Here is a 16,773-nt window from a genome sequence, read left to right on the forward strand (position 1 = left end):
TACCTAATTATGAGCAATTAAGAGTTCTAGTTAGCATTATGTTTTGGCAACACTGCCAAACTAACTTTTTAAATATCTATAGACACGTATTTGCCTTAGAGGACTGGGACTACACATACAGAAATAATTTATGGCTAGTACTTAAATCCTCTAATTCATAGGCAGTCTTACCCCCAATGACCTGAGCAGAACATGATTTTGATATCTTTATGTTGATTAAAATGACTGTTTTTGTAATGCCGTTCGATACAGGTACTCCCTGGATTAAGAACGCCCAGGTTACAGACAATCTATAGTTAAGAACAGAACCTACTGTAGCAAAATTCAGGTTAAATACACAATGACTCGATTTAAATACACGATGGTTTGAATTCATTACACAATACTACTTATACAGTATTATACAATAATACTATTCTGGCTTACATACAAATTTGACTTAAGGACAGACCTTGGGAATGGAACTTATTTTTAAACAGGGGACTATCTGTACCACATTTCATGGCAAAGAACTACTACACAGGTAGTCCTCATTTAGCGACTGTCTCATTTAGTGACCATTCACAGTTATGATAGTGATGAAAAAGTAACTTTGTGACCAGTCCTCACATTTACAATCTTTGCAGATCTGTAAAGCAAAGGAAAGCTGAAGTAAGATTGTAAAATGGTGATGTTTCACTTAATGACCACTTCGTTTAACAACCAAGTTGACGGTCCCAATGAGTAGTCTCAAATGCCATGGACCAGTATGTTTTAAGAAAGTCATTTGAGTTAATCATTAACTATTTTACATATTTAAGATTCATTTTTCTGCTATAATTTATAAAATGTGTAATCTGAAATCCTTGAACATTTATTTTCAATGTGTGTATTTACCTACCAAATAATTAAGCCATGTCAAAATCCACACTGCACTGGTTTCCAGTGTGCTTTTGGGTGCAATTCAAGGTGCTGGTAGTTGCCTTTAAAGACCTTCATGGCTTGGGACCAGTCTACTTATGGAACCATCTCCCTCCAATTGTTTCTACCTGTTCAACTTGGTCCAGCAGGAGGGTCGTGTTCCAGGTACCATTGCCAAGGAGTGTCAGCTGGCAGGACCCAGGAAGAGGGCCTTTTCTACCATGGCACCCACCCTTCGGAACATAATTCTTTCTAAGTTTAGGTTAGCCAGACACTGCTGGGCTTTTGAAAGGCCCTAAAATTTGGTTTTGTGCCCAGGCCTGGGGTCCCAGAAGTGTGATAGAGCCTGTCTTGGCTTTGTTGATGGTTATTTTATGGTGCTTGGCTGATATGTGTTTTTATTTTATTTATGTATTTTATTTGTTTTTATTTATTTTATTGTAAGCTGCCCAGAGTCATGCATGTGAGATGGGCAGTATATAAATCAAATCAAATCAAATCAAATCAAATCATGAATAAATAAATAAATAAATAAATAAATAACATTCCCAAGTAACTGAAAGAAAATTCTGTCCTTATTCATTTATAGAAAATTCCTTAAATTTTTTGTGATTGTGGTTTTACCATTCTTAACATATGCTACCTTATCTCTTATTGTGAACCACAGGTCTTTTCCCTGAAAATCCTGTTGCACATATGCTAATCGAGCCCTCTGCAATATATTTTCTCTTTTGATTACTATGATCAGTCTTAAAAACTAGCAAATGGTATAGTTAAATACATAAAGCTAAGGAGTTAGATACTGTACCACAGGTGAAGCATATTACAGCAGAGACAATTTGCAGTAGCTAGATATATAATTATTATTATAGGATTTCCCAATCATCCTCATTATAGTTAAACATATGAAGCAACTTATAACAGGTCAAGTTGCCTATTTTGCCTAAAAAACTTTCCAAATAAGTGGTTAACCTATTGTGTTATACATAGTTTACAAGTCGTCCCAATAATTGTAGCTCAGTGCTCTGCAGTCTTCTCTACTAAAGAAAACTGAGCTCCAGTATTAATATTTTAAGCATCACAAGTGTCAGTGTACTGCCTATACCTCTGAATTGGTGGGATGCAGGCAACAATACTTTGACTTATAAGGTAGTCTCTAGAGTAGAGATTTTAACTTGGAAAAAAAAATAGTGTGAGCATATTTAGAGTAAAACTGGGCACTTGTGGCATATTGACCAAAAGGTACCAAACTGACTGGTATGATTGATACCATTGCACATGTGTAACTAAGGCTGGTAACCTAGTCAACCCTTTCTCACTGTTAGTATACAGCAAGACATGAAAGCCTTGGTAAACTAAAGCCATGGTAGTCAGCAGAAATCAATATCTACGGTCCTATTTGGTGAAGACTATGGCATATGGAACGTTATGACTGGAAACAGAAGCAGAATAAATGGTAAAGAATATGAATTAATTAATACAAGAAAGGAAAATAGTATATTGAGTGCCTGTGAAACTAAGAGAAAGGGGAACAATAGATCTGGATGAAGGTAACATGATGTTGTGGGCTACAGCAGATAAATATTTGTTGGAAATGGTGATCAGAATGTGGAAGATACCAGTTTTTAATCAAAAGCAGATCTTGGGAAAAATGGACAGAAAAGAAAGAAAAACAAAAAGGAAAGGAAAGGAAAAAGGAAAGGAAAGGAAAGGAAAGGAAAGGAAAGGAAAGGAAAGGAAAGGAAAGGAAAGGAAAGGAAAGGAAAGGAAAGGAAAGGAAAGGAAAGGAAAGGAAAGGAAAGGAAAGGAAAGGAAAGGAAAATGACTGCAGGAAAAGAAAATTTGAGTGCCATATAGGAAAAAAGTATTAGAACACAAATAAATCTCTCAGTGGAATGAATGTTTCAAGCATTCAAAGCCTTGGCATTCTTCATCCATGCACCTGCATAGAAGGCTTGCAGGTCAGGATAACAACAACAAACTGACAGCGTGTAGTACTATAGTGGCAATGACTCTATGGTGAAAATACAGTAATTGTTTTCTGAAACAAACCTGGATTGGGTCTCCAGGCTATTAAATGAAGACTTTTTGTGAACTTGATAGCCACGATCTAATTAACTGGAGATGGCATGAATGGAACCTAAAGCCATCACCTTTGTAGCCAATAACAAAAAAAAGAAGGAATGAAGGTGAGAAGCCTTCTTTACTCTCACTGAGATTTGAGGGGAAAGAGTAAATGAAATCCAGCCCTAACACTACCAAAGAATTTTACTTCTCTCCCTCTCTCATACTCCTCCCCCATCAACACAACATTCACAATCCTCTTCATTATGTTATCATGTACAATAAGAATAATGTTCTCCTTCTAGATATTGAAAGTTTGAATGACCAACACTATGCTACAACTTGCATTTCATTTTCTTAATTTTTATTTCAACTGGCTGCATAGGAAGCAAGCAACGACATATAAGCGAATGGGGTTTTATCTATTCAAAATATTTGATCAATATGAACCATAATCATAACCCAAAGAAAAAGTTAATGATCTCTCTAAAGGAAACAAAATCACAAATAGTTGCAATACTGTTTAGTATACTCAAAGAAGCAAGAAAAAAGAAATTTGTTTCATGCAGTATTGAAAATGTCAAAGCAGTAATTCACCACTCATTGTAATAGAAAACTTGCTAATTTCCTTCATGTGGTTCAAAACTGTCAGAGTCTAATCTTCTATCACTTTCCCAAGTAGTCACCATCTCACTGTGAAATTAAATAAGCTTTAAGCATAATAGCTCTAAAATTGTAACCTGTCTTACAAGTAAAAACAAAATAAATGACCCACTGCTAGGTTGCAAGTTTTAGTCATGTTTACTGCACTTCAATGTTAGAGGAAAACTTGTGTGAGAGATATTCCTTCATTTATAACAGTTGTCACGTTTAAATAAGACAGAGGAAAATCCCCCAAAGCACAGCCAAATAAATCACTGTATCTGCTGTTGGGTGAATTCCTGTATCTTTGCCTGAACGTGTTCAGCTGGAAGTCAGTGCATTCTCTGATAACTAAGTATCAACAAAACAATAGTTGAACTGGGACAGCAGAAAGGAATTCACCAACTGCCTGCATAATACTATTGACTTCAGTGATATCTACTCCTAGCATATTATTATTTTGCTTTTGACAGCTCCAGGTCCTACTTATATTACACCAAGGAAGTCTTTTAGGAGCAAAAAGGAGTTGGACTTCTGAAATTTAAAACAAAAACTAAAACCAGGAATGTAAAGTTCTATTTTGAACAAGTGAAGCCTGTCTTCATTGTGAGTTATGTAAGGCAGGTATTTTTTTTCAGGAAAACAACTGAAAGAGCTGGAGCAACTTGAGGTTACAAGAAATGAACTTTGAACCTTTACTGACAAATAACAAATGGACAAATCACTGGATACCATCCACTTGAAAGTTCTCAAAGAACTCAAATACACAATTGATGATCTTATAACAAAAATATGTAATATTCCCAAATATTCCCAGCCTCAGCGTTAGGAGAATAAATCTGTTTTCTTCACTATTATTTATGTATTTATTTATTTCCAGTATTTATATCCCACCCCAGTCCTGATGGGTTCTGGGCAAGTAACAATAAGCTAAAACATTCAGTTCAACTCCTCCCCCACACATAAACAAAATAAAACACATGCCCAAGACTCCTAAGGACTCCTAAGGCCTGAAAGAGTGTTCAAGCAAAATGGTTTTACCTTGCTTATGAAATGCAAGCAGGGTTGGGCCACCTGGACCTCCAGTTGAGCATATTCCAAAGGTTGGAGGGTATGACAGAGGAGACCTGTTGGTGGTTCTATGCCCTGTAAGCTCCACAAAGAAGGGGTAACCATGACAGACCCTCTCTAGATCTCTGGACTGATGGGTAGATTTTGTCCTGATATTTCCCAGTGCTGTGCTTCATAGGGCTTTAAAGGTAATCGCCAACACTTTTTAGTGGGCCTGGATGCATAGTGGTAACAAATGCAGTGACCCAAGGATTAGTATTATTCCACACTGTTGGGATACTCCCACTGTTAAACTGGCTGCCACATTCTGCACCATCTGCAGCTTTGAGTTGTCTCCGACTCAGCCCAATGCTGAACATGCTACAGTAGTCCAACCTAGTAGTGATTAAGGCTGTGAGGTATCATTGCAAAGAAATTCTGGTCCAAATAGGATCATAACTGGCACACCAGCTGAAGCTGAGTGAAGCCTCCCTCACCCTGGCGTCCACCTGCTGCTTTAGCAGGAGCCAAGAATCCAGGAGGTCTAAAAGTCACAAATCACTTTCTTTAGCAGGAGAGTGACTCTGTCCACAGGAACTACAGATGTCAAAGAGCAGCTCTGTTTTGGTAGGATTTAATCTGAGTTTATTTCATCCCATTGAGAATCTCATAGTTTCCCAGTTTTGGGATTTTTTAGACAAATTATCTGTGAAAAAAAAAATGGTTACGCCTGCACCTATAAGAAGAAGGTAGAATAAGGGTTCTGTTAAAGCAAGAACCATTGGGCTTCCAAACACCAAGCTGTGATGGAAATTCACTGATCACACCACTATAATACATTCTATCTGCCTGTCAAAATATTAAGGTATATTTATATCACTCACTCATTTATTTATTTGATTTATATCCCACATTTATAATCAAATAAGTGCTACCAGTGAACCTCTTTACTGTTTCTACAGTGCTACTGGCCTAAAGTATTTACTCCATTTTGGAAGTAAAAATTATGAAAAGTAATTATGCAACACATGTATAACAACTGCCTATCTCTTAGACGTAAACAACAGCATACAGCAATACTTGATCACAGAATAGATTATTCAGTTTGGCTTCCAAAGCATTGTTCCCTAACTATATGAGCATTAATTTTAATAATAGAACAGGCTGGTTTACCTGTGTTGAGAACAGAATTCTCCCTTAATTGCATTATGCAGACTTTGAACAAATTATCATTAATGAAAGCATATTTTAGGCAAGGTAAATCATTCTGTATTCTGTATTTAGGCAAGGTACATCATTACTGTATTTTATCTTTACTGTATTTTATCTTTATCTTATCATTACTTTTATTTTTATCTTTCAAAGCACTCACTGACATTTTTAAATGTTCACTTTTAAAAATATTTAATAGTAGAAGCTTTACTAAGCAATTGCTTAGAGAATTTTCTGTTTTAAAATAAATTCCTTGGATTTCGGGTTAATACAACTATGACTTGGAAATGTGGATATCACATAGAGCAAGTAAGAGCACAGAAAGTGGTCTGTGATTGTCCACTGTTTGGCAATTAATCAGAACATATTCTTACAATGCATCTTATCCTTCCCAGGTTTGGCTGAATAATCTGGAAAGTGTAATCATATGGAATTTGATATGGCTACTTGCCAAAGGGCCCCTTTTCTCTATAAATCCAGTAATACCATAAACTCAGAATCCTTGGAAAGAGAAGAAAGATTGTGTCCTGGGATGCAAATATTTCTCTTGATAAAGGAGTTCGTTAAAGTGAACACTGACACGTACAAATGGAAGAAAAACTGAAGCAGAGCAGTCCAAGTTCATATTCTTTTTAGATTTTCAGAAATTTTGCTTGGTACTAACTTTTCTACAGTGTTTAAAAATATTGCCTACAAAATTCTGGGCATTAAATCAAGATCTGTCTTCATCTGATAAGAATTTTAAATTTAAATTCTTTAAAACATGTCATCTAGTATACCAGACAGTCTCCTTCAATCTGTTGACCCCTACAGATGTTGAACTAAACCTCCAAGAAGCCTGGACTTTTTCACAAATGTTTGTTTGTTTGTTTATTAAATTTCTATGCCGCCCATCCCCCTCAATGGGAGATTATGATATCCCTTGGAATGAAAGAGCTTTAAATAATTTCATATTTTTTTTAACATTACATTTTGAGCTTCATTTTGAACTCACTGAACCCTACCATAATAAAACTCACAAAATTACATTCAAGGAATATCATAACTATGATTTTATATCTGAGTAAGAGAGTTCAAGAAAGATATAGTCCAACCTTTGGCCATGGTGCCTTGGGATGATGGAAATCATAGCCTAACACATCTGAAGGATATCTGATTGGGGAAGACTGTAGATATAGTGAATGAGTTCACAGAAGGATAACAAAAACTGACAGCAGTACAGAAAATAAGCTCTATACACAATGTGAAGGAACTGCACAGGTTTAGAACAGAAGAATAAAACAAGGCATGAAAGCAGTTTTCTCCCCAAAGAAAGCCAAAGACTCCTTTACCAATCAATCAAATAGACTTAAGTTATAAGAGGGCAGATTTCAATTAAACTTTCAGAGAAATTTCCTATCAGTACATGCAGTTCACAATGGTGCTAGGTAGTCAGAGGTGTAATGGATACCTTGAAACACAAAACAAAATTAACATGAAGGAAGAATTCAAACTTGAAAAGAGCAATACAGTTATTCTGTTGGAAGACTTGAGTGGTATGCAGAGTATATATCATAAATCAAATAAAAGAATTGTGACCATTTTTGTTATCTGAGAAGTTGCAAAATTAGTAGAGACAGCAGCATCTTCTTAACTCCAATATGCATTTTCTTGGGACTGTATGGCTACATGAGCTCAGGAAAGACACAGCTTCGTACAAGCAGAGGTGCCCCTCTGAAGCCCCTTTTTGGCTTTGGATCCTTAGTGCAACTCATCCTAAACACAAGTATTATTTGCTAGAAAGTGCAGAGTGGTAATATCTTCTGTTAAAGTATCATATAAACATCTAGACATTAGCTGACAGCCCTAAGTGCTTCAGAATCCCCTCTAGTAATAGAGGATTGAATATGTGTTGCAAAATAATATGTTTAATTAACAGATAAATAGGTAGTATAAATAGTTATTAAATACACTAAATGAAACATTGAAGAGTACAGAGACACATGGAACAAAGAGCTGGTGTATCTAATAACTGAATGTCAGCAGAAACCTTTTTAATAGTCATGTCACATTTTCATAGAGTTAAAATCTATACTTCAGCTAATTTTTAGAAATGTGGGGTTCATAATGCAACTTTGGATCATAGGATGAGTTCTTGGTTTTATTGTGACAACCTTTTAGACAAAAAGTTATTTCACATATTAATTTTGTTTTGGAAGGCTCACTGAGTTTTTAGATACATGCAATATTTTGAATGTTATTAATGGTTTGGAAAATAACAGAAAGTTAATGGAAATGGAAGGTATCTGCTTTTACAATCACAAAAAAATGATACTACAAGGTTTGATTAATATTCATTCTTCATAAGATCTATAAGAGTCTGATGAATTCACTCTGCTTTCTGTATTCAATTAAATACTTTACTCCTGGGAATCTTGATTAGAGGCCTATTTAGAAATTGGCCCACAGTACTGCAGTTTATGTAAGGATGGGTGTTTTCTTTTTAGCACACTTGGTAAGTATACTTTTGTGGTTTTTTTTCTTTCTCTATTTTTCTTTTGTATCTTTTTGCATATAGAATTTTTAAAAACTTAAAAAAAGCCAACATCAATGGGGAAATTAAACATCGGATCTTCTGTAGTAATTAGACTGCTACTTTTCTTTAATTGCTTTTGTAGTTTTCCTGTGAAAAACTGTTAATTCCACAGCCAAAACATATTTTAGGCAACAGAGGCTAATTATTTGCTTAAATTAAAGCATGTGCTTAATGCTGTTTTGAAGCAGCAATCCTAACCAAATTCACCACAAAATAAGCCATGCTAAATTCAGTGGCTTGTCTCAATAAACATGTTTACGACTACGTGCAAATCCCGTCCTACATATCTGGCTCTATGAGTTTAATCTTACATCATGCTATAAAAGTAAAATATTCTTCAAACCAACATTTAGATAATTCACATTGCATTTCAGTTACAAAGAATTAGACATCTAGCTTTCACTTCTTGCCACACTTTTTAATGTTGTCTAATACAACTAAAATAATTCCAGATTGTTTACGCCTTTATTCATTTACAGCCACAAAAAGTTGTAAATTATATCTCTGTATAATGCATCTCTGCTCACAATTAAACACAATACGCAGCCTCCTTCCTATGCTTCATTCTCTGGAGGGAAGGAAATTAATCTTCTTTGTGATTAATCCTAAAATATACCAAGTACAGCAACAAATCTTTCAGTGAGAAATGAATTAGCTGTATTTATGGAGTGTGCTAAATTCATCATCTTTTTAAAAGCAGAGAAAAAACTATAGTAACAAAATGAAAAACTTACAAGTAAGAGAATATATTCAGAAAGTTGAATACTTTTTTAAAAAAATAAGCAACTGACTTTTCTGATTTTGGACAATAATGATGCATTCAAAGTGGTCAATAACATCTTAATATTATGACATTTTAAATAAATGAAAACTGATATAATTTAATTATATTAGTTCTTACAGTTTTCTGTAGATATAGATGTAGGAAAAATATAATCCTATTCATCTAATTCTGAGTGTAAGGAAAAAGAATGAGAAAAATAAAATCTTCCAAGAGAAATTGGAGGAGATAAAATACTAGGGACAACCAATTCAGGTTCTACTAAATTAATGGGATTTGGACACAAAATAAATGTGATGCTTGCAATCTCTCTCTCTTTTCTCTACCACCACCACGCAACAGGAATCCTATTAAAACAGCTTACTGATATACCTGTTACAAGTAGTCACTGGGTTAAGAATGCCCGGTTATGGATGACCCATAGTTAAGAACAGAGCCTATTGTAGCAAAATCCGAGTTAAATACACAATGATTTGAGTTAAATACACAATGGTTCGAATTCATTACACAATACTACTTATACAGTATTATACAATAATACTGTTCCGACTTACATACAAATCCAACTTAAGGACAGGCCTTGGGAATGGAACTTGTTCTTAAACTGGGGACTACTTGTATTAGTATTAGCAATCAGATTGTAAAGGAATCCTCATATATAGCAGGAATCATTAGGAAGAGCCATATAAATAGAGTGCATCTCAGTCAGCACTGCGCAAGCATGAACGGACTGCCTAGCTGCTTCTACATGGGTTGCTACTCATTCGCTCATATTCATTTTACCCATTCAGTAAAAACAGCTAGCTATTTTTTTGGAATAAATGCTATTTTTATCTCAGAATGAGAATTCATTTTCCTTGATGTCTCTGCAGCAGAAGCCAGAGCATCCCCACTTCAGAGTAGCTTGACCCACTATTACTGGCTAGTAGCATATTAAAAATACATGTGATTTAGAGATGGTAAGTTGTGTGTACACTACAGGCCTGGTTTAAATGAGATGGTGACTTCACAAAGATCTGTATGGTAACATTTGCATTATTACTAAAAGGAAAAAAATGGGGGTAGCTTAAAAGTTAGGAATTCTAAAACAAAGGTAAAGCAAAATTTGAAACATGGCTCAGTGATTTATACTAATGATTTTAAATGATGTCTGATAGAACAGTGTTTTTTATTAAAAATAATAAAATTTACATATTTTATTTATTAAAATATGCTCCCTCTTCTAATTTCCAATGTGGGCTAAAATTACCATCCATGACTTCTTCATCACAGGGAGGTTCTTTGGGGAACTCAGAAGAGACCAATAAAACAGGGTTGACCAACTTTTTCTCTTAAAAGCTGTATAATTCAAAAAGGAATTATCTGTTGGAGACTGCATGATAGATGTGGTTAAAAAATGTAGTAAGTGGGACAAGTACAAAAATAGTGGAGAATACCCAGTCTAGCCATGATATTCTTACTTCTCTCTGATACTTTCTAGAGACCTCTTTCTTGTGCAAGATGGTTTTGTAATTAGCTGAGTTTGGAATCATAACATGAAGGCCATGGGTCTCAATTCATGATTTATAGTTATGGTTGAAAATGATAGACTAGGATCACCTATAATTCCTCAGTAAACATGGCTGAATCTGTCCATTTCTCATTCTTACAGCTTTAAGTTCATTCTATCCCATTTCCATATCAGTTTGTGATTTTTAAAAGAGATCATATAACCTTGTATATTTCTCCTAATGTGTCTTTGTATATATTTTAATATAAACATTTTTGCAAGCTATTCTTCCTAATACAATGTTTTTTTAACCATACTTTCCATTAATATATACACATTTTGTACAGTTTTTGAACAGCAAACTGCATCACAAACTTCAAAACATAGAGATAACTATTTCCCATCTCCATGTATCAGTTTGGGAAGTGCACACTGGATATGTTTGCATTAAAGTGAGAAGCAAATAAAATTTCCCCATCCCTATTCAAAAGACCCTTACAAATAAGACACAACCATAGTAAATATTGATCATGGCACACTAAATATAATACATTGATATCAGTTAAGAAGGAGGGATTTCAGAATTTTATAATTTTAACAATTCAACTTTAACCATTCTTTTGGAAGTGACAGACTAAGCATTCTGCAGTGATCTTAGACAGAGAGCAAATGATATTTGGTTCCAACTGAGGGTCACATATGCCACAGTGAAAGGGCCAAAAAGAGGCCTTGCTACACAGAAAAGAGAAGCCAGAAAGATGATTTCAGAAAGTTGGACTAGTGATACATCCAACTGAGTAGTCACTCACACTGAAACTGACTGAAATGGCTTTTTTTTTTTTTACTTCCCCTCACTTTTCTCCCAACTAGTTCTGAATGAACATTTATATATTGTAAAAGCTGTAATTTAAACAAATCTTTAGAGTATTTTTCTTAGATGAATACTAAATATCACAGCACAATTTGGCTATTTTCTATTAACAAATAGCTTGCTTATGCTCTAAAAACAGCAGCTTTTATCAGATGTAGCCCTCCATTCTGAGCCAACAGAATGGCTGTTTCCTTGGCAGAAATCTAATTTTGATCAACAGATGTGTGCATGTGCACGTGGGTATATATCTCCTAAGCTCTAGTTTACTGATATTGCTAAAGTTCTTGCTATTTGGCTATTTATTGCTTGCATCAACCATCATTTACAATCGTACATGTTGTCTATTTTGACTCAAGTTTTACTTGTTCAGGAGGTTAAAACCAAAATATGGGTACATTTAGCAAGCAATATTAATGGAAATTCTCAGGGTATTTTGGGAATAATTTCTCATTTTCTTTTAATTTCCTGCAACTCCATTGATTTGTCTCCTTATAGTAATGCAAAGCTAAAAAATAAAGCACAAAGCTTAGATATTCCTCCTGCTTCTACCAGTGATTTATTTATTTATTTATTCATAAAATCTGTCAATGACCATTTTGTGAAATTAATTCTAGAACATGATTTTTTAAAAAAATTAACCTATAACAAAAGTAAAATATTTTCATCTGAACAATGAGATATTCACATGGAGTTTTCTCCCTGACACTTTGTTTTATTATTATAATTACTCCTTTACCATGAAGAAGAATCACAAGGGCTCCTGGTGGAGGATATAATTAAAAATTAGGTCCTATTCACAGTCTGGTTTACAACTCGATACATATGCAAAAAACACACCTACAGAGGTAATCTAATTTTGGCTTGTTTCAGTAATCTACTTTTGGCTTATTTCAATTTTTTTAGCAGCATGATACCATGTATATCTTGGGCAACACAAACCCCATTAATTTAAATGGAATTTAGTATTTGATTGATTTACTTAATACCTACTTAAATGGAATTAATTAAAGATGAATTGTTCCTGAAACATTTATCAGATTACTTACACAGGACATATATGGGGTTAGATGGAAATTGCCAGTAGAGGTCACCATTGCTGTAACAACAAAGTAGACAAGGACATCATTTTTTTTTAAAAAAAGATAATATCCGAGGGTTACATTTCCCAAGATTGGGCTGACATTATATGATCAAGGCTGTTTTGAATTCTTTCTACGCATGTTAGTTTTTGATTGCTAGACAAAAATGTTTAGTGATTACAGCATGGCCAGAAGGCAAACAAGATTAAATGATTTAGTTGTAATAAATGTATCTCTTTTCTAGGACTTACAGAAGTATATATTAGGTTCAGAAGATGAACCTTGAAACATACATAATTTTGAGTGAAATCTAAACAATACAACTAATATACATTCAAGATCAACATATGAGTTCCATTTCATCAACAATTTAATCACATATTTTCTATTCATACAGAAGCTACACTGTCTAACAGATTAAAGCAAATAAAATGAATTACTTTTTTCAAGTTAGAGTTACTACTTGTAGTCATATAATAACTTGGTGAAAGCACAAAACAGTGGAATCACCAAAATTTCTCCTATGAAACAGTGCTGTCCCTTTAGGGCACGTTCCCTGCATTTCTCAGGTTTTGAACAATCATTATCCCAATTCCACATAGTCCTTTGAAAGGGACTGTATTGCTCAACAATGTTTCCAGATGTTCCCCAGATCTTTTAACAATGATTTAGACATCTAACATTAAGACCAGATCCAAATAACTTGCCTTTTGCTCACGATCATCCTTCTGTCACGAAAGTGAGATAAGGGGTCTGTAAGCTCTTTTTCAAGAAGAGTTCTGTGGATCCTAATGACATGCGTCTCATTTTCTTTTAAACTATACAGCAAAGCTCCATGTAAAGCCACAGAATGTTAACATAACATATGTTATTTAGTTATGCCAAACAGTCCTACACTGAAGATATCATAAGAACAAGGCAACTTTAAGTTATCAACAAATATGAAGCTCTCGCAAGGACTTTAGAAATAATCTTAGCGCATTTTAACAACCAGGACTTCAGGTGTAGTTACGTTCTCAGATGGACTAACATATGAGGCCACATGATGCTTCAGGTTAAAAAACCACGGCAGCTTAGCTAATACAGTTTACAAGCTTCCAAGCAGTGACAGTTTGGAAAAACCAGACTGGCAAGCAAGCATACAGCTATTTATAAATTAAATTATTTGTGCAAATTTCAGACTAGACAAGGAAACAGGATGTCCACTGGAAACATTAAAAACTATCCAAAAATCCATAGGGAATAATAGGAGGTGAGAATGGCTACTGACATGACCAAGTTTTAGTCAATATAAGCCATAAATTAGTTACAGTAAAAATAAAGCAAACAGTGGATCTTCAGAGGCCATGGAATGGGTCACACCCAGGGACAGTAATAATTTATACTGCTCTTCTTATTGTAGTTTTAACAATGAGGACAAAAATTATGATCTTGTCTTATTCACAATATTGCATTTATGTGTGCTTTATAATAAATTGTTCACGGATCAACAACACTTTTGATATTACCACCCAGATAATGATAAATGGTGGGGAATAGCTATAATATTTTATGATCCACCATTTTTCTTTCTTTTCAGTACAGTTAAGACATCTTATTTGTGAAACTTCTAAGCCAACTGCAGCATCAAAATTAACAGAGTACAACAGAAAGGGCAACAGAAACAGTATTGTTTCATTTCTATTCCATCCTGTAACCTTTCCATCCTCTGACTTAGTTTCAGTGGCCCCTGTTATGTCAATAGCCATGCTCAGCTCTCAATGATCTCCTACAGACCTTCATATGGTGGCTTTCCTCCTTTCCAGTGGATATTCTTGTCCTTCATTTTATACATCCTTTGGGAGGGAAACCTCCCCCCCCCCATAAACTTCCAACAAGCTACAAAAACAGAGAAACTTCTCTCTACTGATCACACCTCTTTGCTCCCTGTCTGGCGTTCTCTTCTAAAAATACAGCTTGATCATCAAACATAAATCAGCCAGCAGCGCCCTCACTTTCCATCCTTTTTGCTAGGCAGTCAGCAGAGAGTTTGGGGAGGGGGGGGCGGTGGAGGGAAGGAGAGAACCTGACTGCAGAAATGTAATCCGACTAGTGTCTATCTGGTGACTAAAAAGTAGAAAGCACGAGAGGAGAGCTTGCCCCGATTGAAAAGAGTAAGGCCCCTAAAAGGGTTTAGCGCAGAACTGCTACCCAACGAAACGCGCGCCGCCGAGTCCAAGTCCAGATGTCTGCCTGGAGATGTTACAGGAGGTGGACTTTCCTGCTCGCAGAGACAAGATCTTCCACCAAAATGCTGGATACAATCAGTGGCAGCCGACGGAACTGGCTGCTTGGAATGGCAGGTTCAGAGTTTGCTGGTGCCCACTAGCGTGAGCGCGAAGGTTTTCAGCCCTAGAGCCTAGGAGAAACTCTGTGGTCCGCTGCTTCCGCCAGGGTGCCCGGGCCCCCGACCTTCTCCCTCGCAACGCTTGCAAGCCCACTTACCTCAGCGCTGCGGCCGCGGGCAGGTGGAGAGAGACCCCCTAGGGGCTGCCGCTGCTGCTGGAGGCGCCGTTGCCCAGGCCGCCCGGGATCCTAGCGCGCCTTGCTCCGTGGCCACTTTCCCGACGCACCCCAGCCATTCACTTTCACACGGTCGCCGTAGCCTCATTCGGAACTCGCTCCGCTCTGCCTGGGTCCTAGCGCCATAAAACGCGCGTCCGGGGAGCCGCACAGACTCGCCCGGGCGCCAAACGGAAGGCCCCGACGGGGCGCTGCCTGACTCCTGAGGAACGTCGCGGACCGAGGCCGCCCGCAGCTTTCCCGCTGCTCCGCGAGACCAGCTTGCTTCGCTCCGGAGGCACGCGCTCAAATCCCGTCTCCTGAGGAGGATTAGTGGAAATGTGAGCCACGACTCCGGAGCCTTCCAATTTCTGAGAGGAGGAGGAGGTTGGACCCCAGGAGAACCCCCCGCCCCCTGCCATCACCACCCGGCCAGCGGGCGGGTCTTTGGCATTGGCCTGATGTTAAGTGCAGTTCAAGCCTGTATTGGATGAGAATTCGAAGTCGTCTCCCCTCCGCAACTTCTTGTTTAAGGGACCTGCCCTAAGACTGAAGCAGCGCCTGACGAAACACGTGACGGTCCAGTTATAAAAGCGATGCTCCGTAATAGTGGTCGGAATTCACGTCGAAGAACGCCGTCTCGAGCCGCCGGGAACTCGGCTGGTAAAAGAGTAGCTATTAGGTGAAAAGGAAAGACTCGGCAGCAGGAGGCTAAAATATGAAGAAATAACTCGACAAACTAACTGAATTAAAGTCAAGGCCAAAAGCGCATTGCAAGTTCATACAACTTGAACAGAATGGAATTTTGACGTGGTCTAGTGCTCTTACCTTGGCCCACATAACTTCCCAACTGTTTCCAGATGGGTAACGGTCTTAATGTCTTGCAGCCAAAATAGTAAAGACACTTTTAGACGTTGCACTCAACCATAATATGATTTGCTACTTTGTAGCTTAGTGTGTTGTTCAAACCAGGCCAATGTTCAACAAACCATGGCTAGTGTATTGCATGAAAGAGGCTTGTGGCATCCAAAAGACCAAAGCATTTATTGCCTAATCAGGTACTGTGGATTGCAGCTGACTTCGGGAAATACATGAAACATTAACCTGAGATATACACCCATTCTTTGGGAGGGTGGAGATAGGGGGACAGTAAAGAAAGGAAATGCTGAGACCTCAGATGAAAATTACCACCCCCGTCTTGCACCCAGAAAGCAAAGAGCTCCCTGTAAAATTCAGTACAAAAGCCACAGTGTATTTGGTATCTCACGATAGTAAGTCATGCAATCTGGTACCACTAACAAAGCGGTATATCATTCCTTCATGTAATAATACAGTATTGGCAAAAAACACCCTCTTACCATTTCGTAGAACGTACTGAATGCTCCTTAGGTCTGATGCAGCTTTCTCCAAACAGAACGCCCTCCAGAAATGGAGACCTCAGGTCCCTGAATTCCTAGGCCAGCGGAGTTATTGCTTGAGCCACCTGGCAGTACCAGCATGAGGGAAGGCTGACCTACTTGCCATTGAAAATCACCCCTGTGTCTCTGATAAGACCTAGGTTTGGGCAAC

At 37.0% G+C, this 16,773-nt stretch overlaps 1 protein-coding gene across 8 annotated transcripts in view; it reads right to left on the reverse strand.

The window, feature by feature from the left end:
• Window positions 1-15,740, reverse strand: part of NGF (nerve growth factor) — a 67,172-nt gene extending 51,432 nt beyond the window's left edge. For 3 of the 8 annotated variants that reach the window (XM_025167081.2, XM_088153586.1, XM_088153587.1), the window contains exons 1-2: window positions 13,371-14,568; window positions 12,631-12,680 (exon numbers count right to left, since the gene is read on the reverse strand). In XM_025167081.2, coding sequence (XP_025022849.2) covers window positions 12,631-12,678 — 48 coding nt within the window. In that variant the 5' untranslated portion in view covers window positions 12,679-12,680; window positions 13,371-14,568. The other 5 variants (XM_025167082.2, XM_088153588.1, XM_088153589.1 and 2 more) reach the window with 5 other exon arrangements.
• Between the last annotated feature and the right edge of the window lie 1,033 nt (window positions 15,741-16,773).

This window comes from Python bivittatus, unplaced genomic scaffold (assembly GCF_059951505.1).
Source record: "Python bivittatus isolate LINGU-HERP-01145 unplaced genomic scaffold, Pbiv_v1 ctg000700_np1212, whole genome shotgun sequence".
NCBI lineage: Eukaryota > Metazoa > Chordata > Lepidosauria > Squamata > Pythonidae > Python > Python bivittatus.